Here is a 25,155-nt window from a genome sequence, read left to right as displayed (position 1 = left end):
GGGGTCCCATGGGGACTTAGGGAGGTTAGTGGGAGTTGATATGATCAAATACATTGTCTATATGGATGAAATTTTCACAGGATAAATAAAAATTGCTTAATTATATTCCAGAAAGGAAGAGGAAAAGGGGTTCGGGAATTCTAGAAAAAAAAACAGTGGTTGAAACTTCCACAAATTTTAAGAACAGTGTAGACACATTGCAGAGCGTAGGAATCGCCAGTGAAATAAAGCCATGACACACCGCGAACAAAGGGCCCACAGTCAGGAGGTCTCACGGCAAGTGAACGGGATGGAAACGTAACTAAGAGACCGCATGTAAAGAGCAGAGAGAATGCTAACAAGCATCTGTTCAGTACCAACAGGTAGTGCAAACCCAGGTGCCCACAGCTTGAAGTTCACAATATGCTTTATTTTCCTTTATCCTGGCCACTGGTGTCACGGCAGTGATGTGTCCTATGTACAGTGACGCCATCCGTGACAGCTGAGAACTTCATCCTCTGGTTAAAGTGCTCTCTCTCTCTCTCTCTCTCTCTCTCTCTCTCTCTCTCTCTCTCTCTCTCTCTCTCTCAATTGTTTTCTCGCCATCATAACGTGAGTACACCATCGTGTCTGATATGAAACCCACTGTTTAGCTCCTCTGCTCAGAGAACAAAGGATCTCCCTTTGGGGCTGAGGAACAGACTCTGTGACTTGACTGTGTGAGATGGGCCGCCCTGCTGTGGGTTTTCATTTCATTCTACCCCCGGATCACAAACATGTATTTCATTACTTCATTTTCAACCCAAAATAATATTTTACCAAGTATATTAAAATTAGAAATTATACCTCCAAACAAATGATAAAAAGAAAAAGATGTGGAAATAAAAAACTGTAGCTTTTCTTTTCTCCCCTTAAATGTGTCTCAATAGTGTCATTTTTAAAACCCCACAAACAACATCATCTCGAAATATACTCATGAGTTTTGTGTAATTGGTCAGATTTCTTGCAGTGTGTAGGCGTGGGTGTTTTTCCTCTCTGTGCAGTTGTACTCTATGAGCATGCTTGGTGTTGGTGGAGACCAAAAGGAGGCTCAGGCTCTCCTGGGACTGCAGTTCCCGACCGTTAGGAGCCACCGTGTGGGTGCCGTGAGCAAAGCAGCAGCCAGTGCTCCTAACTGTGAGTCATCTCTCCTCTTTTTAATGCTTTAGTGCGTGTGTGTGTGTGTGTGTGTGTGTGTGTGTGTGTGTGTGTGTGTGCCCACACTCTACCCAGTGAGCCATCTTGCTGGCCTGGGACACATCAAGACCCTCTCTCTGACTGTGACTTGTGGAACCGTAGATATAATATGCCTCTGCCTCATTTTGCATCTGTCTTTAAATTAGCTACAGATAATTGATCTCCTTGAATTTCTTCAGGTTTTAGTTTAGTTTTAGTTATGTGTGTGTGTGGGATGGTGTGGTTTGAATGAGAATGGCCCACACAGACTCATACACGTGAGTGATTAGTCACCAGGGCATAGAACTGTTTGGGAAGGATTAGGAAGTATGGCCTTGTTGGAGTAAGTGTGGCCTTGTTGAAGGAAGTGTGTCACTGAGGTTGGCTTTGAGGTTTCAAAAGTCCATTCCAGGCCCAATGTCTCTCTCTGCCTGCTGCCTGCAGATCAGGATGTAAAGCTCTCAGCTACTGCTCCAGCACCATGCCTGTCTGCTTCCTGCCATGATGATCATGGACTAAACCCCTAAACCAGTGGTTGTCAACCTGTGTGTTGAGACCCCTTTGTGGGTCAAATGACCCTTTCACAGGGGTCATCTAATACCATCAGAAAACACAGGTATTTACATTATGAGTCACAACAATAGCAAAATTACAGTTATGAAGTATCAATGAAAATAATTTTATGGTTGGGGGTCACCATAACATGAGGGACTGTATTAAAGGGTGGCAGCATTAGGAAGGTTGAGAACCACTGTTCTAAACTGTAAGCAAGCCCCTAATTAAATGCTCTCCTTCGCCGGGCAGTGGTGGCGCACGCCTTTAATCCCAGCACTCGGGAGGCAGAGGCAGGCGGATCTCTGTGAGTTCGAGGCCAGCCTGGTCTCCAAAGCGAGTTCCAGGAAAGGCGCAAAGCTACACAGAGAAACCCTGTCTCGAAAAACCAAAATAAATAAATAAATAAATAAATAAATAAATAAATAAATAAATAAATAAATGCTCTCCTTCATAAGTGTCGCCTTGGTCTCTTCACAGCAATAGAACAGTAACTAAGATGGAAGTGGCATGCACTCATGAGTGCAGACCCCACAGAGGCCAAAAGCATCAGATCTCCCTGGGGCAGGATACAGGAAGTTGTTAGCAGACGATGTGGGTGATAGGAATCAAACCTGTGTCCTCTGCAAGAGCAGTAAGTTCTCTTAGCTGCAGAACCATCTCGCCAGCCCAAGGCTCTTGAATTTTTATTTTCTCCATCTCATTTCTCATTTCTTCTCCATTATTTCTTACTGACGCATTGCCTGTACAATTAATTCCTGCTTGCTTCTATTTACTGTTTATTTCCTGGTTTAGAGTCTTCATTTTATTCAGTTTTCTGTGTTTCAGCTCCTTGAGCATCTTTCAAATGGTTATTTGTAATTCTTTAAGTAATTCATGAACCTTGGTGTCCTACTGACCAGTCTCTGGTGTTTCCTTGTCGCCGCTGCTGTTCCGTTGTATTGTGACTCTGCATCTGTGGATGCTGTGTTACCTTCCATCAACATCTGTGCTTTTGAAAACCGATCAGCAGGACCTCCCATAAGGAAAGTTAAGAATAATAAGATGGCAATTTCTCAAAGCATTAAGAATGGAATGCCAGCCAGGCAGTGGTGGTGCACGCCTTTACTCCCAGCACTCGGGAGGCAGAGCCAGGCAGATCTCTGTGAGTTCGAGGCCCGCCTGGTCTACAGAGCAAGATCCAGGACAGGCACCAAAACCACACAGAGAAACCCTGTCTCAAAAAAAAATGGAATGACTGGAGAGTTGGATAATCCCACTACTGAGTGTAGGCAACAGACGTTAATGGTCAGGGTTGAGATATCTATTATTCATCTCAGGTATGATGGAATCAACTTCAGTGTCCATGAATGGAAAGATGAGTAGGAATATGTGGGAGGAAGGTTACAAGTGGCTAAGGTTTTTGGTATGTCAAGGTGATATTGGTCAAAAACGACAAACTTCAGTGATCCATGTACAAGAAGGCCAAGAGAGTTGTTCACCTTGCTGTGTGTTTAATATATTGTATTACTTAGAAGTGCTAATAGGGCTGGAGAGATGGCTTAGTGATTAAGAGTACTCACTCTCCCAGAAGACCTGGGTTCTGTTCTCAGCACCTACATGGTGGCTCACAACCACCTGTACCCTCGGTTCCGGGGACTCTGACACTTCTCACCTCTGAAGGCACGAGGCACACACGGTATACATACATACACGCCAATACTCATACACATAAAAATAAAATAGTCCTTAAAAAATAAGCAAAGCAATGGAGCTGTAGAGTTGGCTCAGTAGTTGAGAGCACTTACTGCTCTTGCAGAGGACCTGGGTTATATTCCCAGCACCCAGACGGTGGTTCCCAGCCATCTGACCCAGAAGGTCTGATTCCCTCTTCCGACCTCTGTGACACAGGACACACACATGCACACACAATCATGCAGGAAAAACACTTATACACAGAAAAATCAATTTAAAAAAAGTTTTTGAGACAGAGTTTCTTTGTGTAGCCCTAGCTGCCCTAGAACTCGCTGTGTAGACCAGGCTGCCCTCAAACTCATAAATCTATCTGCCTCTACCTCCTGTGTGCTGGGATCAAAGGTGTGCACCACCACCGCCTGGCTAAAAGAAACATTTTTAAGGGACGTGCTAACAGAGTGGACGCAGAGTGTTCTAAGCACCAGGTGATGACTGTATAAAGCAAGTGTTGAGTGGCTAGAGTTAGCTTTTTTAACCATTTATATACTCTAAACATGCTGCATATGGCAATTTTTCAATAAAATCAGTATTTGTTTAACATCAAAACAAGTTATTTGACACCCCCCCCCCCCCCATTTCTCTGGGTTACCTTCATCCAGCATTCATCTAGTCTAGAGATTGTTGGAGCCTCTCATATCTATTCTCAGGTCACCCAAAATCTGCCAGTCATCTCTTCCTGCCTTGTGCTGGGGCAGACAGAGGCAGCCGCCCCACTCCCACCCCCACCCCAGAAAGCCACAGCTGTGTGTGAGTCCCTCCCCTTCCGCTGCTCCTGAGGAAATGGGAAGCTCAGAGATTTCTCCTAGCTTACACAAGGCTGCACCTATCCACGCCTACCGAGTGCCATGACCTGTGGCTTCAGTGTCTTTCAGTCCTGTCTCCTAACTTTGCCCAAGACTTTTCTCAAGAACAGAGCAGAGAACATCCCTTCCCGAGGTGGGGAGACCTGGAACAGTGTGGCCTTGACAGGTCACACTGAAGGGTGAGCACGATGGTCAAAACTCCCTTCGTGGTGGACGTAAGCAAGGCCTGGCTGCTAGCCAGAGCAAAAGCATCACCGCTAATAGAACCAACAACAGAAAATGTTAGAAAAAGCTCACGTCCGTCTGGCCAGTTTAGCTTTGGTGGGCCATGTTTGGAGAAGGAAATAACCACAGCAGCTTTTGCAACATACTCTTCTTCCTCTAAAATGGAATTTCAGGAATCTCTAACAGGACCCCTAGTCCCTTCAGCTAATAATTTGAACAATGTGTCATTGGGATCAGATCACCTTCCACTCAAGCATTTCTGTAGACAAGAGATTCAGAAACAGGGGAGTTCTCAGCCTGCCGTCAGCACACCGGGTCTTTCCTGTGCCCAGATAAACAACCTTAATAAATGTGGGACATTTGCTACACACCCATTAGCAGTTCACCAAAACTCAGATGGAGGGGGTTAGAGAGATGGCTCAGAAGTTAAGAGCACTTACTGCTCTTGCAGAGGACTGGGGTTTGATTCCCAGCACCCACATAGTTGTGGTGATACATTGTGCACCCCAAAAAACTTATCTGGGGATCAAAGGACAGAGCCAGCCACTAGATTAGACATAGAGGCCAGACAGTGATGGCACACACCCTTAATCCTATCACTCCGGAGGCAGAGATCCATCAGGATCTCTGTGAGTTCAAGGCCACACTGGGAACAGAGCCAAGCATGTTTGGTTCACAACTGTCTGTAACTCCAGTTCCCAGGGACCTGACGCCCTCTTCTGGCCTCCTTAGGTACATGATCATGGTGCACAGACATACATGCAGGCAGAACACCCACACACATAAAAATAAAAAATTAATAATGATGTGGATTCTCCGAGATATGGATACTCAGAAAATCCAATACACATGCAAAGAAAACAGGAAAGCTTTTATTAATGGATCTAATCTAAATAATTGCAAGAATATTTATATTGCAAAGGATACTTATCAATGTAACAAAATCTATAACAACTTTGACAACTCAAATCCTACTAAATATCAGTACACTGATTTTTCAAAGAACCTCTACAGAAAAAAATCTTTCATCAGCCATCAAAACTTATTATTTTTTTAATGTGCTCACACTCAGGGTCAGCCTTGCAAGAGGGTAGACTGTGACAAAGCTTTTGTTTCAAAGTTCAAACCTACTAAGAGTTCACACTAGACAGAACCAGACAAATACAAGGTATGTGGCCAAGTCTCTGACTGGTGTTCAGCGCTTACAAGACGGCAGAGAATCCACACACAGAGAAACCCTACAGAGGAAAAGAACGTGGCAAAGTCACTAGCCATGGCTCAACCCTTACTCAATATCAGAGTTAATATGGAGAGAAGCCATACAGATGCAAAGGATGTGATAACCTTTTACCTACTGGACAAGCCTTAGACAACAGAGTTCACATGGGAGAGAAACCCTATGAATGTAGTGAGTGTGCAATCACACTCATAACATCATAAACAACATAAAAATCCATAGTGGAGAGAGATCCCACAGGTGTAAAACATGTGGCAAACCTTTAACCACAGTTCAAGCCTTAGAAAATACTAGAAAACTCACCTAGTGAGGAACTCTACAAATTTGAAGAATTTGACATTTTTTTTTTTATGTTTTATTTTACTGTGTGGGATGTGTGTGTGTGTATGTATGTTTTGAGCACACACCACATGTATCTGGATGATGGATGAGGCCAGAAGAGGGAGGCAGATGTCCTTGGAGCTTGAGTTACCGACAGTTGTGAGCTACCTGATGTGGGTGCTGGGAATCAAACTCAGGTCCTCTGGAAGAACAGAAACTGTTCTTTTTTTTTTTTTTTTTTTTTTTTTTTTTGGTTTTTTGAGACAGGGTTTCTCTGTGTAGCTTTGCGCCTTTCCTGGGACTCACTTGGTAGCCCAGGCTGGCCTCGAACTCACAGAGATCCGCCTGGCTCTGCCTCCCGAGTGCTGGGATTAAAGGCGTGCGCCACCACCGCCCGGCACAGAAACTGTTCTTAACCACTGAGCCATCTCTCAGTCTATGGCAAAGGTTTTTAATATTGTTCATGCTTTATTAGACACCAGAGAGTCCACACAAGAGAGAGACTCCACAGATGTAAAGAATGTGAAAATCCAGCCAGACGGTAGTAATGCACGCCTTTAATCCCAGCATGTGGGAGACAGAGGCAGGTGGATGTCTGAGTTCGAGCCCAGCCTGGTCTACAGAGCAAGTTCCAGGACAGTCAAGGCTACACAGAGAAACCTTGTCTCAAAAAGAGAAAATGTGAAAATCCTTTAGGTAGTGTTCAGTCCTTAGCAAACATCGGAGTTCAGGCTGGAGGAAACCCCACAAGTGTTAGGAATGTAGCAAGTGTTGAAGTTTTCCAGAACATCACAGGATTTGTACTGGAGAGGACCCCACAAACGGGAGGAATGTGGCAACACCTTTAATAAAGTGTCAACCTTCTGACATCGCAGTTCATTCTGGGAAGAATCCTTATAGCTACACTGACTGTAAAGGCCTCTTTGGGGCTGGAGAGATGACTCCTTGGTTTAGAGACACCAGCTGCTCTTCCAGAGGACCAGGATTTGATTCCCAGCACCCACAGAGTGCCTCACCTTGGGAGACCTGATGCCCTCTTTTGGCCTCTGAGGGCACTGAATAAACGTGGTGCACAGACATACATGCAGACAAAACACCCATTCACAAAACATCTTTTAATGAAAAAAATAAAAAGACTTCAGTTTCAAATGCACACATGAAAGAAAAGCAAATACATATTTATAAGACAAAATACTTATTCAAAGATATAAGGAGTATGGAGAGCCTTTGCTCACATTCCATACCCTAAGCTAATTGCTACTGGAGACGAAAAGCATACATGCAGGAATACGGACACTTTTGTTGCAGTACTAATGAGGGCCTCACCTGCTAGATAAGCACTCTACCTGAGAGCCACATCCCCAGCCCAGAAAAATCTTTAACACTCAAACTTTTCTAGCTACCATCAGTTGCCGTGGAAATAGATCATCACAGACATCAGACAATTATGCAGACGCTCACCTCTAAAATGACCTAACTGTATTATGTATCTCAGGTTTCTCCATATCCTCGCTCTTGGACACTGGAGGAAAACACTCTCACATAGATCTTTATAACCAAAAAAGAGCCATTCCTGAGAATTTGTCATCTCTATATGACAGAGACCGGACAGTGGATTCTGAAATGCTTTATTCAGATTATGTGCGTTTTCATTAAATAAAAATGAATCTTTCCTCTTTGGGGTTTTTTGTTTGGTTGGTTTTGTCTTTGTTGTTGTTTGTTTTTTGTTTTTATTCTGTTTTAGGGGTATCTCGTTTTTGTTGTTGTTTGGTTTTGTTTGGGGGTTTGTTTGTTTGTTTGTTTTTGGCTTTGTTTTGTTTTGTTTTTTGCTTTTTCAAGACAGGGTTTCTCTGTGTAGCCCTGACTGTCCTGGAACTCGCTCCGTAGACCAGTCTGGCCTCGAACTCAGAGATGTCCCTGCCCCTGCTTCCCAGGTGCTGGGATTAAAGCTGTGCTCCCACTATACCTAGCAAAGTGAATCTTTCTAATGAGCTGTTACTTTTGTATTTTGAATGGATTGCCGCAGACATTAAGCCTTTCCATCTTTCTTCAAGCGTCTAAGTAACAGATGTTAATCACACAGCCAGGCAAATGGTGTCATGGCTGCCTAGTAACCACTGCCAGCATTAGTTACTGTACTTGGAAATAATCGGTGACAAGTACTTTCATCAACAACATCTTACTTCTTTTTGTAAGAGCTGCGATGGTCATGGGAATGATGTTACAGGAATGTAATAAAAAGCCCCAGAGTCCAGAATCTTAAACAGCCTTTTGTGAAATTAGTCTTTAATTGTTTTCACAGGTCATTCCATGGCCTACAAAACACACAAACTTTAGTTTGAGGCTAGCCTGATCTACAAAGCGAGTTCCAGGACAGCCAGAGCTATACAGGTAAACCCTGTCTCAAAAAACCAAAAAAAAAAATAAAAAGAAGAAGAAAAGAATGGTAAAGACCAGAATAGTATTTATGTAGGTGTATACACTGTCTCTACAAAAAGGGTAATTATTGAAATGAAAGAAAAATTTAAAAGATAAAATTTTAAATCTCCTCTTAGAAATTTTTATTCCACTGAAGTACTTATTCTAAATAACCTGATCCTTGTTTTAAAATCTCTGCATGCCAGCACAGGTGAGGCAGGGAACTGAACTGGAGGGGGATGCCAGCTCTCTCAGTTCTAAGTAGGCCATCATGCCACGGATGAGCCTATGAGCCAACACTTTCTCTGGGGTCAGCGTTGTGAGCCCTCCCGGAACACCAGCTCTGACCCCACAATGCTGCCCCGTGCCTACCCATCCACTCACCATGCCCACCCACTCACCGTGCCCACCCACTCACCGTGCCCACCCACTCACCGTGCCCACCCACTTACCGTGCCCACCATGCAATAGTTTGGCTATCCCTTGCACACTGTTCTGGCTTCAGACATCATCTTCACAGTTCACACCATTGTTTCCATGCTTAACTTTAAAAAACCCTCAAAGTATCAGGAGGACTCCTGATGGGTCAGTGCCTTAAGGCCCCAAATCTGTACAAACGCGTCCACCTGTTCAGCCTAAGTTTCTGCCCACTGAATCACAATCTCTGCTTGCATGCAAGGGTCTAAGGTAGACTCTGCCAGCCACTGGGGTAGCATCTAGTCTCAGTATGGAAGAGGTTGCTCAGAAGGAAGTAAATGTAAAGCAAGACTTGAAACCAACCCTTCCCCCAAGAGGGGAAATGGCCTTCTTGGCATCTCCATTCCAGGCCCCTGAACTTCAGAGCAGAGAGAAAACGAATCTATAGTATTAGCCACCCGGTCCCTGGCACTCTGTTAGGGCAGGCCTAGGAAAATAACAGTCAGATTCTGTCTACCCATCATTCCCTCTGGACCGCGCCACAAGGCAGTGGGGTATCGGTGCCCCTCACAGGCCACAGCTGCTGAGGAACAGTCACTTCCATCTCCATCGAGTGGCCTTAGCTTCAGTTTTCATCCCAGGAACAGTAGAAGGCTGGGGGCAGGCGGGAGTGTGGCGGTTTGAATGAGAACATCCCCAAAGGCTCAGCTATTTGAACACTTGGTCCTCATTTGGTGGCATGGTTTGGAGGGGATGTGGAACCTTCAGGAGGTGGAGCCTTGCTTGGCGAATAAAAGGTCACTTCAGCTCACTCTGCTTCATGCTTGTGGTTAAGATGTGAGCTCTCAGCTTCCTGCTCCTGCTGCCGGGCCTGCCACTTGCCTGCCACTCACTGCCACTTGCCGCCACGTCTCTGCACCGTGATGTATTCCTATCCCTCTGGAACCTTAAACCAAAATAAACTCTTTCTTCTGTAAGTCACTTTTGGTCGTGGTGGTTTTTTCCCAGCCACAGAAAAGTACTTCATACAGATGGGTAAGACTTATTTGAACCATTCAGTGGGGCTCCATCCTGCTGATCTCGGAGATGGACAACCCCACTGGCTCAAAGCTCCGCCTTTCTCCCCAACCCCAGCAGCCACCCACAGTCTGGAACAGTCAAAAACATCACTTTCAGTCTTAGTGGGGAAGGCACCTCAGGAAGGGACAGAAAAAGGACACACTTCACCTGTTCATGTTGTCTCAGCGGCATCCCCTTGGCCCAGGCTAACCCTGTCACGCCCTCTTTTCAGGACTGGGACAAAACCAGAAAGAGGAGAGAGGGAAGCCTGATGCTGAGATACTGAGTGTGGAGGCCTCCCTGCCACAGGGCAGAGCAGAGCGGTGAGGAGCCACCTGCTGCTTCCATCCACACAGCCTCTGACCAATGCACAGCTGCCTCCTCTCTGGAGTTCCACGCCCACCCGAGGGTCAGTCCCAGAATCTTTAGTTCACCTCCCAAAACAGAAATGGTGCATCCAGCTGAGACTGGCTGAGACTGAGTCTGGTGCTGTCCGAGGGTAAAGAGAGGAAAATGCTCACATCCCTCAGTAGGTGTCAGGCCCTGCTAGACACAGGAAGGGCCACCGACTGAGCCTGTGTGAGCTCAGGGCTCTGGGTGTGTCCTGGGAATGCTGAGGGGTGGCCCTCCTCACAACAGTCCAGGATGCAATAGTCACTGCTGCCTCCGTCTGAGTCTAGAGGAGGGGGCCTGACAGAGCCCATGGGGGCCCAGACCTCCTGGGGCAGGTAGGCAGATGGCTGTCCTTCCAACTCCGGACACCCTGATGGCAGCACATGCTCTAAGCTTGGGGGCCCTGGGAAGCCAGGGCCTGTGCCTTCCCACTCCAGGCTGGAAAACTGCGCAGGGCGTGCTGGGCTGTAGGTGAGCGTTGTGACGGCCTCCCAGATGCTGGACTCTGAGCCTCCTGATGGAGTGCTGACGCCATGCTGTCTTGGTTGTAGTCCGGCTCTGTGGGCCCCTGTCCAGGTCTGCATCAGAGCAGGGGGTAGGAGAAAGGCTCAGGCAGCATGTTTGGGACTCACTCTGGGAGCAGCAGCCTCCCCCTGCACAGCCCAGATCTTCTCCAGGAAGCTCTAACATGCACTCCCAGAGCCAAGCAGGGCCTGTGCCCAATGCACTCTACCCTCCTCCCATGTGTGAAACGCTGAGTTGTTTTAGACCCCTCAGTGCCCCCCTCAGCTGAGGCCACGGGCTTACGGCAGCCTGAACCAGGTGCCAAAAGAATGGGAAAGATGTGACAGGCCAAAGACAAAACAAAGCCATGCCAGAATGCTCTCCGGGGCCATCCAACAGAGACAGATATGGGCACCCCTAAATGCAGCGACACACAAATCTAGAGACACAGTCTGGAACCTCCGTGGAGCAACTGGAGGGATGAGCCTCCCAAAAAATGCTGTCTCTCAGAAGGACTAGGAGCCTCCACAAAATGCCCCCTGTATCTATCTCACAGTCCATCACTGCTGTGCTATGGAAACCCGACCCGTAACACCATCCCATAAATACAGCAAAATATGTGCCCATTAGAGATGGGGTACAAATGTTAAGTCGACTATATATACAAAAGAGGCTCAGAGCATAGACAAGGCCCCCACGCTTGCTAATGCCCCCTAGTCTAAGAAGCCCAAACTCTGTTCCACAGGGCAGACTTCTAGGCCATATCTGCCCCTGAAGTGCCACCCTTGACCCCGCCTCCCTGATGCTCCACTGCACACACCTGGAAGTCTCCGTTGTACACACTGTAGAGAGGATGGAAGAAGGCTGCTGGGGAGGGGACATTCTGGTAGATGATCCTCTTCACCCTGTGTGGAGACCCACAGAGGTTTCCTAGTGTGATCTGAGCTTGCTTTACCCAGCAGGGCTGCACAGGGGAATGACTGGACCACGGGCATTGTTACCAGGTGTGTGGAAGGGTCTGCACTTGGCTGTGCGGTATGCTTTGATCTAGCAAGGGGGCGGTCTTTTGCCCTGCCTTTTGGCATTCTTATAAAAAGCCCTTTTGAAGAGCGAGAAGGGGCTGGTGGATTTTGGTCCAGGTCCTCCCGAAGCTATCCTGTGCTTCTATCTGTCTCCTCTCTGCTGTCTTTCTATCTAAAAGTTTCTTATCCCTCTCTCCTCCTCATAGGAACCCTTTTAAAAGGTGGGAGCTGGCCTCCCACAGATGGTGTCCTGAACAGGGACTTAGGTTCAGGGACCCCCACAACCCTGAAGCCAAAATAGAAAAGTCAGGACCAAAGGGACCCAGATAGAAGCCTTTCCCAATGTGACACCCCAGAAAGCTTAAGGTCACTGCCAAGACTGGAACTCCTTTCTCCCTACAGATGCCAGCCCGCTACATCCAACCTGGCCTCAAAGAGCTAGTAGGCACAGCAACACATACCTATCATTTCATCCTAGCCTCCATAAATAAATAAAACCTCTGGACAAATCCCAGAACAGGAGCCCATGTGGATCGCTGCAGCCTCTCTGGTTAATGCCCATATTTACACCCTGGCCTGTGTCCTTTGCAGACTGATCTCCAATAGTGGGTTCAGGGCCTGGAAGCAACCAGCCGTGTCCTCTCAGATGAAGCTGATAGCTCTAGGGATAACATCTGTGCCATCAACAGGCACTGTGGCTCCCCAGTCTCACACACATGTACTAATACACATGTACCCCAGCATACTTACATGCATGCCCACAATTCACACACACACACACACACACACACACACACACACACACACACACACACACGCACACACACACTCAAACTCATATCCACATTCATGGCCTACCTACCTGGGTGACAGCTTGAACAGAAGGTGGATAAGGCCGGTCAGCAGAAGAAAGATGGAGACAGTGACCAGGATGCTATTCGACCACGGCCAGGACGGGAGCAGGAGACCTGGGGGCAGAAAGAGTCCATGGCTGTCAGCAGCCTCAGTGCCAGGATGTCCCCCCTCAGTCCACATGGCAGAAAAAAAAAAGCCGCCATTAGTTCTCTGAGTCAAAGCAGAAGGGGTCTACGACGGGCCTTGGGGTTTGTGTCACACCTCTGATGTTCCTGGGGTGATCTCGTCTGCACCCCTTCCCTTCCCATCTGCCACATGGCTGAGGGTCATCACCGCACATAGGGTCAGCCCTACATTCACAAAGGAAACCCAGGTCTTGTCCAGCTGCAGACAGAAGTATCAGCCAGTGTGCAGTCCTGGACACCCTTGCTCCTAACGGTGGCCACTAGCTACGAATCCTCACACATCTCAGAAACAAGGGGAGGGCTGTAGGTTGATGAAATGGAGGAGAGGCAGAAGGACCCAAGGAACAGAGACTCGGCCCGGGCTGTGACAAGGCAGCCACCACCCAGCACCTACCCTGTCTCCATCTCCGGGGAGAAGGGAAGGTCACTGGCTGGCTCCACTCACTCCAGTGGCTCTTATAATGCTCCCCCTCTACCGTGTCCCCATCCTCCTCCGACAAAGTCATCTGGACGCGCAGTCTGGCCTCGTAGATGGAACCAGGATTCAGTTCGACGGCTTCAAGGCTGAGCCAGGTCACTCCAACAATATGGTCCTTGTGCCGGGCCTCCTGCAGGGTTGGGGGCATTTGACTGAGTGCAGGGTCCCAAAGAATGGACACACATGCACCAACAAGACCACTTGCACATATTTATACACATCTATGGGTACACACTCACCACGTTTATGCACTCTCTCCAGCATGCACTCACCCGTATAAGCATAGAGCAAAGACACACTCACACACATACAAACACACATGTACAAACAGGCACACTCACACACTATGTTCATAGACACACACACAAGCATAGGCTTGTATGTAGACAGCACACGTGCACATCTAACTCTGACGACTCCATCGGTTCTCACCACTGACTCTAGCCAGTCCCAGGACAGAGACCTCAGGGAGCTACCACCCTGTTACCTCCCAGGCCTCTTCCTGCTTCTTGAAGGCCAGCTCATAGCTGAGGAGTGTGCTCCAGGGCTCCAGAGCAAAATTGATGCTCCAGGTCAGGACACAGCGCTGGGAGCTGACATTGCTCTGCAGATCCGAGGGAGGGTCCAGCTTAACTGAAACAAGAAGGGCCCAGTGAGGTCCCTCAGCACGGCCAGAACTGGGACCAAGAACATCACCAAGAAGTCATGATCAGGGCTCCTTCAGGCCAGGGACCTCATTCGAAGACTAATTCAGGAAAGCCCCTTGGGGAAAGGCAGTCAGCGCTTCCTTAAGTCCTGGCAGCAAGGTGATTTCCTTCACAATTGACTGCTGGAAGTTCTTCCTGGTGTAATTCCTGCTCTGACTGAAGTGCATTTCCAGTAGCTCAGACTGTAGTGTCTAACCCCACCTGGCCATGTCTTTTCATGTCTTTGCCGGAACCCTGGCCCTGTGGCAGCCATTACGCCCCCTCTCCAGGGTCCGATCTGCTTCAAGTCCTGCTTGGCAAGGATTCTCAGGCAGAGCCAAAGGCTCAAGGCCACAACCTCAGAGCCAAGCAGCAAGGCCACTGCTGGCAGGGCTGTCCCACTCACCATGTCTCCACGGCAGGAACTGTGAGTCCACCAAGCTGACCTGCTCCTGCCCCAGGACGCAGCGGTGCAAAGTGATGGTGAAGTTATCGGTGGGCACCAACACCTCCTCAGGAGGCAGCACGAGGGTACACACGCTGTCCCAGAAGGTGCACCTGTGCCTGATATCCGTCATCTGGTTACTGGAAAGGCCGAGGGTTAGCATGGATGCTGCCACCACAGGGACCCTGTACCCTCCCCAAGCAGCCTGGCCCTCCATCCTCACCTGGTAAAGAGGAGCCAGGCCCTGGGTTCCAGGCCCAGCTCTGGAGTCGACCAGGAGCAGTCAATCCTGAAAAGACTGTTGCTGAGGCAGGTGAATGTCCCAGCCTGCGGCCCTGGGGATGGGGATGGTGGGAGCACACAGTAGGGCCTCGAGGCAGAACTGAGGTAGGTGGGGAGGATCTAACCAGACAGACTCCAGAGAAAGCCCCAAGAGAATGTGTCAGGGGCAGAATAAGAGGCTTGGGAATGGCTGGGTTCTGACCATGGTACCAGGACCAGTCAGCCCTCAGGGCTTTGTGGGGTGGGAGATAGTGGGACACTAGAGGACAGGTTCCAGCAATGTTTGGGGCCATGTTTTTCTCTGGGTTGTCACAGATGACAACTTGTCCCCAACTCCCCTAACTCTATCCAGCCACCTCAGGGAGATATGGTGCCCAACGTTCACCTGTTCCACGCTCTGGGACGGAGGCTCCCCAACAGACAGAGTTGACACAGGTGTAGACCAGGAACCAGGGGCCCAGGACCTGTTTCATGGCCATCCTCTCCAAGGGCCAACCTGCAAGAGACTCAACTGTAGGGCCTGTGCTAGGCACCCCATGGGAGGCATCCCCCGTGGGAGGTGTCCCTGTAGGAGGCACCCCCTGGGAGGCGTCCCTGTGCTAGGCAACCCCTGTGGGAGGCACCCTGTGGGAGGCACCCCCTGTGGGAGGTGTCCCCTGTGGGAGGTGTCCCAAGCTAGGCAACCCCTGTGGGAGGCACCCCTTGTGGGAGGCACCCCTTGTGGGAGGCATCCCTTGTGGGAGGCACCCCCTGTGCTAGGCACTCCTGTGGGAGGCGTCCTGTGCTAGGCACTCCTGTGGGAGGCATCCTGTGCTAGGTACCCCTGTGGGAGGCACCCCCTGTGGGAGGTGTCCCTGTGGGAGGCATCCCCTGTGGGAGGTGTCCCAAGCTAGGCAACCCCTGTGGGAGGCACCCCTTGTGGGAGGCACCCCCTGTGCTAGGCACTCCTGTGGGAGGCGTCCTGTGCTAGGCACCCCTGTGGGAGGCATCCTGTGCTAGGCACCCCTGTGGGAGGCGTCCTGTGCTAGGCACCCCTGTGGGAGGCATCCTGTGCTAGGCACCCCTGTGGGAGGCGTCCCCTGTGAGAGGCATCCCCTGTGGGAGGCGTCCTGTGCTAGGCACCCCTGTGGGAGGCATCCCCTGTGAGAGGCATCCCCTGTGGGAGGCGTCCTGTGCTAGGCACTCCTGTGGGAGGCGTCTTGTGCTAGGTACCCCTGTGGGAGGCACTCCCTGTGGGAGGTGTCCCTGTGGGAGGCATCCCCTGTGGGAGGTGTCCCAAGCTAGGCAACCCCTGTGGGAGGCACCCCTTGTGGGAGGCACCCCCTGTGCTAGGCACTCCTGTGGGAGGCGTCCTGTGCTAGGCACCCCTGTGGGAGGCATCCCCTGTGAGAGGCATCCCCTGTGAGAGGCATCCCCTGTGGGAGGCGTCCTGTGCTAGGCACTCCTGTGGGAGGCGTCCTGTGCTAGGCACCCCTGTGGGAGGCATCCTGTGCTAGGCACTCCTGTGGGAGGCAGCCCCAGTGCTAGGCACCCGTAGGAGGCCTGCTTCCCACAGCAGGTGCCCTTACCATGTGCTGTGGACAGGACTGGGCACAGCTGGCCAGCTTCACTGATTAACTGAAGCTTAGAAAAGCCACTTGACCCAACCAAGGCCTGGTGCCTTCAGCACTGAGTTGCCCCCTCAGACTCAGATCTCCTGGATCCTAGGCTCTGGCAGCAGCATATCCACACTTACCTGCCGTCCCTCTCAGCCTGGTGCCCTAGGCTCTGCAATACCTGCACTTTCTGTCTTGGATGTTTGTTTGTTTGTTTGTTTGTTTGTTTTGAGGTGAGGTCTCTCTATGTATCCCTGGCTATCCTGGAACTCACTCTGTAGACCAGGCTGGCCTCGAACTCACAGAGATCCTCCAGCCCCTGCCTCTTGAGCGCTGGGATGCTGGTATTAAAGGCATGCACCACCACGCCCAGCTTTACCTAGGTTCTCACGACTGTCCATTCGCAATGCGGAAGTGGAGCCACATAGAGGACCAGGGCTCTTCTCAGGTCACAGGACAAGTCTCTGCGCATTGCCTTATTTGTTACTCCCGAAATAGACTTCTCCCAGAGTTCTGCCCTGGGAACGCAGGGAAGACAGCAGATGTCTAGATAGCAGACAGCTCTCTCCAAACTGTACGTCATGTGGTGTTCTCAGCTGTCCCACAGAGGGAAGCCCCTGAGGATCCCTGGAGCCCTGGGATCCCCAAGGAGCCAGAAGTGGATGGAGACCAGAAGCTACCTCTCAGAAAGTGCCTGACTTCCTGAGAGGAGGGATGAGACTCTACTGAGGCCCTGTCACCCCATTTACATCTGCAGATGGCTCACTGATAGCCCCTGAGCAGGAAGCAGAGCCACCCTGGTTATACAAGCCTGATGAGTGATAAGGAAGAAGGAAACACACAAGCTCAGGCTTGTGTCCTGGCCTTCAGGAGCCGGCCCCACCTCAGCAGGCAGCACCCTGACCCACCCGCCAGTAGCCCGTCCGCACAACCCCAAGACAGACTTCCGTTAACTCCAACCCACCACCCAGCAGTCTGCCTGTCCGTCTGTACCTCTAGACAAACCCATTAAGGCTTTGTCCTCCTCTGGGATGGAGCCTGCAACCTGGGTCACCAAGGACATGAAAACTAAGCTCCCCGGGAAGTGTGTGTCTCCTCTCATGGTGATCATTGGCAAAGTGAGGACGAGATACATATTCTCAAATGCTCCGAGGGTCTATGAGAGCAGGATCCTAGACGCACAGAACCTGGGGGGAGGATCAGCGCTGCCACCACTCCCAACTGAGGACCGACACAGACCTCAGGACAACTTGCCACCCCTGGAGAGGATCAGCCCACTGCAGCCTCGGGTTGACCCGGGAGCAGATGGCTTGAGAGGAGGGATGAGAGTGACTTTCAGCCCAGCGTACCCCGTTTCTAGCCAGGGACAGAGGCAGGTGCACCGGGGCTGGAAATGGCCCAGTGCAATTGTGTGGGTGGGGAACGTTTCCTCTGCACAGGGAACCTCCATGTGTACTGGGCGACTTGGGGAGGGTGGGGTCACCACTACCCTTCTAATAATGGGAAACCAGAGACTAACCCAGCATGTGACTCTTGGACCCCTGTTTTAGGAAGGGGTCCCACAAACTGCCACACCATCCATGAACTTTCTGAGTGCAACGTGTGGGTCCTGGGGCTTGACCTCACCGACGAGGCCAAAGTCTTGGACATCACAAGCCTCTCTCTCCCTGCTGCGCTACCAGTACATGTTGGAGCACATCACTGGCAAGGCTCCCCTCCTCGACAGAGAGACCGTGGGCCAGGTGCTTAGGACAGAGGGAGGCAACTGAACTCTCACTGATCCTTGAAAAGGAGCTGGGCTCAGATCAAAAATGTCTGACCACAACCCATACACACCAGACTACAGAACCTGTGAGAACCTGGAGAAACCAATGCCCACCATCTTGGATTGGATGCTCCCGGGCACACGGCCCTGCTGTGGAGCCCGCACCACTGCCCAGCACAGCCCTTCACAACAGGATATAGCCCTAGCCTCCCAGCCTCTCAAAAAAACTGAAAATAGCCGGGCGGTGGTGGCGCACGCCTTTAATCCCAGCACTCGGGAGGCAGAGCCAGGAGGATCTCTGTGAGTTCGAGGCCAGCCTGGACTACCAAGTGAGTTCCAGGAAAGGCGCAAAGCTACACAGAGAAACCCTGTCTCGAAAAATCAAAAAAAAAAAAAAAAAAAAAAAAAAAAAAAACTGAAAATACTAATAACAATAACAGCAACAACAACAATACAATTGTGGTCAAGAACAGGGCTCGGTAAATACTCTATAAGGAGCCTCAGCTAAGCCCTACTGTGTGTGTGTGTGTGTGTGTGTGTGTGTGTGTGTGTGTGTGTGTGTGTGTGTATACATGCACAAGGTACTTTTTTTAATAATTTACTTGTTTTTATTTTATGTGCATTGGTGTTGTGCCATGGGTGTCGGGTCCCCAGGAACTGCAGTTACAGACAGTTGTGAGCTGCCATGTGGGTGCTGGGAATTGAACCTGGGTCCTCAGGAAGAGTAGTCAGTGCTCTTAACTGCTGAGCCATCTCTTCGACCCCCCACAAGGAACTTTAATAGTCTACCATTGAGCTGTATCCAGGTCCTCTTTTTCACTTTTTATTTTGAGGCAGGGTCTATCCTGGTTAATTCTATGTCAGCTTGACACAAGCTAGGGTCATTAGACTGGATTAAAGCCCCACCTCTTCTATGTTCTGAGATTCAAGTCTGACCCTGTTGGCCTACCTGCCCTGATTTTCTGGGCCACTACAATGGGCCTCTGCCTTTGACACAGAAGAAGATCTCCATAGGGGATTTGCCCTCCACCCTCCCTGACCAGAGTTAGCTACCAGCATGGGAGCTGGCCAGTGGCATAGGGCTACTTGGTGCTGTATGGCACATGCCACAAACCAGCTTCCCTTCAAGTGCGTTTTTCCCTCTACCTATTGCTGCACAGAACCATATAGCTATATAAATACAGGTGTATAGGGGCCGGAGAGATGGCTCAGCGGTTAAGAACACTGGCTGCTCTTCCAAAAGACCCAGGTTCGGTTCCTAGCACCCACAAGGCAGCTCACAGCTGTCAGTAACTCCAGTTCTAGGGGATCTGATGCCCTCACACAGACATACATACATACATGCAGGCAAACACCAAAGGTTGAGGCAGGATGATTATCTTGAATCCTGTTCAACCTGGGAGACACAGGGAGTTCCAGGTCAGCTAGGCAGAGCAAGAGACTCTGTCTCTGGAAAAAAAAAAAAGATGATACTAATCACAACAACAATACAGTTGTGGTCAAGAACAGAGCTAAGTAAGTACTCTACAAGAAGCCACAGCCAACCCTGCTCTGTGTGTGTGTGTGTGTGTGTGTGTGTGTACATGCTCTCATGAGGTACTGTAATACTCTACCACTGAACTGCATTCCAGGTTATATTTCCCCTTGAGACAGGGTTTCTCTGTGTAACAGCTCTGGCTATCCTAGAACTCACTTTGTAAACCAGGCTGGCCTTGAACTCACAAAGATCCGCCTGCCTCTGCCTCCTGAGTGCTGGGATTAAAGGTGTGCACCACCACCGCCATCAGCAAGTGCCCTAAACCACTAAACCATCCCTCCATCTCTTCTTTTTTTCTTTTCTCTGTACTGGGTATTGAACCCAGGGCCTTGTGCACGCTAGGCATGCACCTACCAACTGAGTTACATCCCCAGGCCCTGCTCTCTGCCTTACCAGGGGTGGGGGAACTCCCTATTCTCCTGCCCATGCACAAAGCCCATAGAAATGGAGGCGAGTGGAAGGAGGCTGCTCTTTAGATGAACCTTGTCCAGCAGTGTCTTCTCTCTGGAGGGGGACACCCCCCTCTCTCCATCAGCAGCAGGAGCCTGTGGCATATGGAAGCTGTGCCGGGAAATGGGGCTGGAGGTGGGCACAGGATCCAGCTTCCCCTTTGGAAACTGGCCTCCTGGGGTGTAAGGACCTTCTCTGTCACCGGGGGCATCCTGCCATGCACAGGGCGTGTGAGGACATTGATGATGCTGGCGCGGAGGGTAAGAACTGGAAGGATGGCGCCAGCAGACCAAGTGGGTGAGGACCAAGTGGCAGGCCGGAAGGAGTCGAGATGAGGGGCCAAGAAGGAAGCCCCCCAGAAGCACCCTCCCACATACTTCCTGCAGGAAGGACAGCTAGTGGAGCAGATATCCACAACACACTTGACTGGACTCAGACAAGGCCAGCTGCAGAAGTGGTGGGTGTACCGGGGAAGAAAAGAAGGGCGCAGCTCTGAATAGCACCGGGAAGCTGGTGGGGAGGTGGCCAGGGAGCTTCTCCTGGCATTCTTACTCTGTCCCGCCAACTGGCTTCTTTACCCATCCTAAAGCGCTTGCCCACCTTCCAGCCTAGCTTCCTTTCCTGATGGGACAGCTGTGCCCAGGCTCGGCTAGCTGTGTCTCTCAGCACCCGAACAAGAGGTCCTGGCCAAGGCAGGGCTCAAGCAGATGTACTGACACTGTGCACTTGAAGGGTGGGTGGGTGGGAGGAAATGGTGCCCCGCTACTCCCACTGCCTTCGTGAGGAAGTGCCTCTATGCCCTGCACTGGCAGGGGCCTCCCCGAAGCCACCTGCAGGCGAGGCTGACTAAACCAGATGGGCGAGGTCCTGATAATGCAAGTCTCTTGCACCAGCCCAACTCCTTAAGAAAAATGCCCTCCCATGCCCTACCAAAGCCACCCTGTCCCGGGGTTATCCAGGACTTTTCACCATTGTGGGAGTCATAGATTATAGTTACGCCTAGGAGGCTGAGCCCTGGCCAAGAGTAAGCCGAGAGCATCAGTGTCCTGGGAAGATCAAGTTAGGGAAGAAAGGGGGAGTCCCAGCCAAACAGCCTCCTGAAGCCCAGTAACCCGGAAACAGAATGCCACTCACCCACACATCACACGCCCTCCTCTCCCCACTCCCAACCCCACCGTGCTAACCTGGAATTCCACCCACATGCACTGCCCCCCATAGCCTCTTCTACCATGAAGCTTTCCAAAGATCTGGGGGTTTAGAGGGACTTTACCAACCCTGGGCCTACGCTGTTAGGTTTTGTCCCCCCCCAAAGACAGCTCAATCAGAGAAGCAAACCTTTTTCCACAATCAGCAATACGTCCTGACAAACTTGCTGTCCTTCGCTCTGTCACTTCAGGGCATGGACACACTGCCATCACCCTCTCCTCCAACCCCAGCCCTGAACACTGCAGTCTGTCATTTCATAATTATCTCTGCAAAGATGCCACCCCTGGGAGACGGTCGAGACCAGTGCACTAGGCAACGTTGAAGGAGGTTGTCACCCACGTCACCGGGGTCACAATACCTCTCTGCCTCCTGAAGCTCACATTAATTTGAGAAGAGGGGAGCCCTAAACACAGACTCACCTTCTGAGGTGCATCTTCTCAGGGCCATAGAGAGTCGCAGGCAACCCCAGCCAGGAGGTGACTTTACTGCCAACTGTCCTCGTGTGAACTGCAAAGCCCCTTACCTGATCCAGGAGATAAGTCTCAGCAGGCGGACACGGGCCACCCACATCTGAAACCACAAGCACATCACAGAGCTACTGTCCTCCATGGAGCTGAGAGGTGCCTGTCGCCTCCTGCTGCAAGCCAGAATGGTGAGGAGGGATAAGACTTCACTCCATGACACCAAGCATCACCGGACAGGGACGGTGGACATTTGTCTAACGACTGACCGAGTGTGCACTGTCCTCCCAGGAACCCCACAGCAGCACACGGGCAGCAAGGACGTGGTACGGAGCAGGCTTGAGCAGAAGCCCTCTAGGTTTTTCCCCTTCGAGGTTTTTTGAGACAGCACTGACAGCGAGTGTGAGTGCTAAACATAAGTAAAAACTCAGTCAAGAGAAACAAACAAGACGGACGGTTGGTGGGGCACGCCTTTAATCCCAGCACTCCGGAGGCAGAGGAAGGCCTGGTCTACAAAGCGAGTTCCAGGGCAAGCAGGGGTGTTACACAGAGAAAACCTGTCTTGAAAAACGATGGATGGATGGATGGATGGATAGATAGACAGATAGATAGATAGAGATTTTGAAACGGGAGATCTTTACCTCTCCCTCATGGAAGCACGTGTGAGCACAGACACTTCTGTATATTTTTATTAAGTTTTTGTGGGTTTTTTTTTTGGTTTTTTTTTTTTTTTTTTTTTGGTTTTTCAAGACAGGGTTTCTCTGTGTAGCTTTGCGCCTCTCCTGGAACTCACTTGGTAGCCTAGGCTGGCCTCGAACTCACAGAGATCCGCCTGGCTCTGCCTCCCGAGTGCTGGGATTAAAGGCGTGCGCCACTAACGCCCGGCAGTTTTTGTTTTTTATTTTGATTTGTTTCTTGAGACAAGATCTCTCTATTATATGGCTGTGGCTGTCCCAGAACTCATTACTGGAAGCAGGTGGCCTCGAACTCACAGAGATCCACCGGTCTCTGCCTCCTGAGTTGCTGGGATGAAAGGTGTGTGCCACCACACTTGATTTTGTTGGGGTTTTGTGTGTGTTTGGTTTGGTTTGGGTTTATGTATTTGGATATTTACCTGCATGCATGTCTCTGCACCACATGTGTGCCTGGTGCCCTCGGAGTTCCATCAGAAGAAGTTGGACCAATGGTTGTGAGCCACCATGTGGGTGCTGAGAATCAAACCAGAGTCCTCTGGAAGACCAGCCAAGGCTCTTAACCACTGAGCCATCTCTCTAGTCCCCCAAGCACAGTTGCTTTTGTTTTTTAAGCTCACATAAGATTATTAGATATAAAAAAAAAGAAAACGAAAAGAAAAGAAACAGAGCTAGAAACTCCACCCTGAAGACAGTGAGCCAGGCATGGTGATTCATGCCCGGAACCTCAGCACTTGGGAGCTAGTCAGGAGGCTCAGAAGGGCAACACCATCCTCTACAGAGTGAGTTTAAGATCCGCCTAGGCTACATGAGATTCTGTCTCAAAAATAAGAAGGAAGGGGTTGGGGAAAAGGGACTAGATCGTTACATGAAGCGCTAACTGAAATGGACCTTCTGGAGTTCTGCTCTAAGCCTTCTGTGCCGACTACATTTGTTATTATTTTTATGAATTACTCTTATTATCATTAGTTTGGTCCTCCTTGAAACCTCACTATTTAGAAGAATGGGCAAAGTCATTTGGGCTTTCACTCTGTTGACCAAATGGATCAATATCATCTCCTCATTTCCTTTTCTACTATTCATTGCCTAATACATAACAGAATTTTTATATCTTTATGTTAAAAAGTGGCATATTCATCTGTATCAGCCAGGGGCTCTAGAGGAACAGAACCAGTAGAATTGAGACATATTAAAGGGAGTTGTAGTAGATTGGTTTACCCAATACAGTCTGGGTATCAACAACAGCTGCCTGCATACTGGAGAGGCTGAGAACCCAGGAGATGCTCAGTCCTCAAGCCCGGATGCCTCAGCAGTTCTTTTTTTGTTTTTTGTTTTTTTTTTTCCCGAGACAGGGTTTCTCTGTGTAGCTTTGGTGCCTGTCCTGGGTCTCGCTCTGTAGACCAGGCTGGCCTCAAAACTCACAGAGATCCACCTGCCTCTGCCTCCCTAGTGCTGGGATTAAAGGCGTGTGCCACCACTGGCCAGCACCTCAGCAGTTCTAAGGCCAAGAGAATTCTTGGAGAACCACTTGTCTTCCATCGGTGTTGGAAGCCGAAAAGGCTGAGTTCCAGTGTCACTGGAAGACAGCGGGAACCGCGACACCAACAGAATAGGTGAACTCATGAACAAAACACAAAAGCAAGCATTAGGCAAAAAGCAAAATCTTTCCCCTCGGACCACTTTATATTAATGTCTAAGCTGCCACCAGAAGGTGTGGCTCACATTCCAGGTGAGTCTTCCCATTTCAATTAATATAACCAAGAAAATCCCAGAAACCAGAATGGCCGAGTAGTTAAGGCATCAGACTCATGAAAATTCACCATAGGCATGCCCAAACGTTGACCTAATCTAAATACCTCACAGATAAACCAGAGACTTGCCTCACAGGTGAGTCTCTGTCCTGTTAACAATCAATATTAATCGTTACAAGTCCACCCTTGTCAACTTGACACCCAAACACATACCCTTACATCACGCTTAATTTCCAAGTGAAGACAAGTTCACAATTCTGCCTGATGTAACTATCCCAGTACAACCACAAACACACTATCCTTCCCTCAAAGTAGGTCAGAGTCCCTTTAATGCTTAGTCTTTTAGTGTGCCAAAAGGCATATATAATAATAAATATTGACAAGCCTTAGTAACTGATATGATGCTGCTTCACAGTTCTGTGTTGATGTGAACATATGGGGATACAGATACAGATATGAGGCAGGATAGAAGGACACGAAAATTATGGTGGCATAGAAAGGAAAACATGGGAAAGAAAAAAGGCCATTCATTTCAAGATCTGGTTTTCCCTTTCTGATGATAAAGACAGAAAACTTGACACAACTAATAAAGCCACATTGCCTGAGAGGAGACATCGCAAACAAAAATGTCAAAGACGAGAAAGAAACCGTGCTTCTTTGTTTGTGTTTGTTTGTTTCGAGACCGAGTTTCTCTGTATAACAGCGCTGGCTGTCCTGGAACTCTCTCTCTGTACACCAGACTGGTCTCGAACTCACAGAGATCCACCTGTCTCTAACTCCCGAGTGCTGGGATTAAAGGCGTGCGCCACTACCACCTGGCCAGAAATTGTGCTTCTTTAGGCCAAATTAATCTATACCATAGAAGGGGTTTTTTTGTTTGTTTGATTG

The 25,155-nt window shown here is 49.8% G+C and overlaps 1 protein-coding gene across 2 annotated transcripts; it reads right to left on the bottom strand.

The window, feature by feature from the left end:
- Window positions 1-10,362: 10,362 nt before the first annotated feature.
- Il9r (interleukin 9 receptor) lies at window positions 10,363-21,810 on the bottom strand. Of its 2 annotated transcripts, none has more exons than XM_052759640.1 (9): window positions 21,783-21,810; window positions 15,196-15,306; window positions 14,752-14,863; window positions 14,490-14,668; window positions 13,885-14,030; window positions 13,314-13,527; window positions 12,742-12,847; window positions 11,678-11,762; window positions 10,363-10,931 (listed from the first exon to the last, which is right to left on the bottom strand). In XM_052759640.1, the coding sequence occupies exons 1-9, from the start codon at window positions 21,808-21,810 to the stop codon at window positions 10,497-10,499; spliced, it is 1,416 nt and encodes a 471-aa protein (XP_052615600.1). In that variant the 3' UTR covers window positions 10,363-10,496. The 2 variants fall into 2 exon arrangements, with proteins under 2 accessions (XP_052615600.1, XP_052615601.1); XM_052759641.1 differs by having other exon boundaries at window positions 13,314-13,524.
- Between the last annotated feature and the right edge of the window lie 3,345 nt (window positions 21,811-25,155).

This window comes from Peromyscus californicus, unplaced genomic scaffold (genome assembly GCF_007827085.1).
Source record: "Peromyscus californicus insignis strain IS unplaced genomic scaffold, ASM782708v3 Scaffold_3__1_contigs__length_106647218, whole genome shotgun sequence".
In the NCBI taxonomy this organism is placed as follows: Eukaryota; Metazoa; Chordata; class Mammalia; order Rodentia; family Cricetidae; genus Peromyscus; species Peromyscus californicus.
The sequence above is the reverse complement of the archived record's forward strand: the minus strand, read 5'-3'. Positions and strand labels throughout refer to the sequence as shown.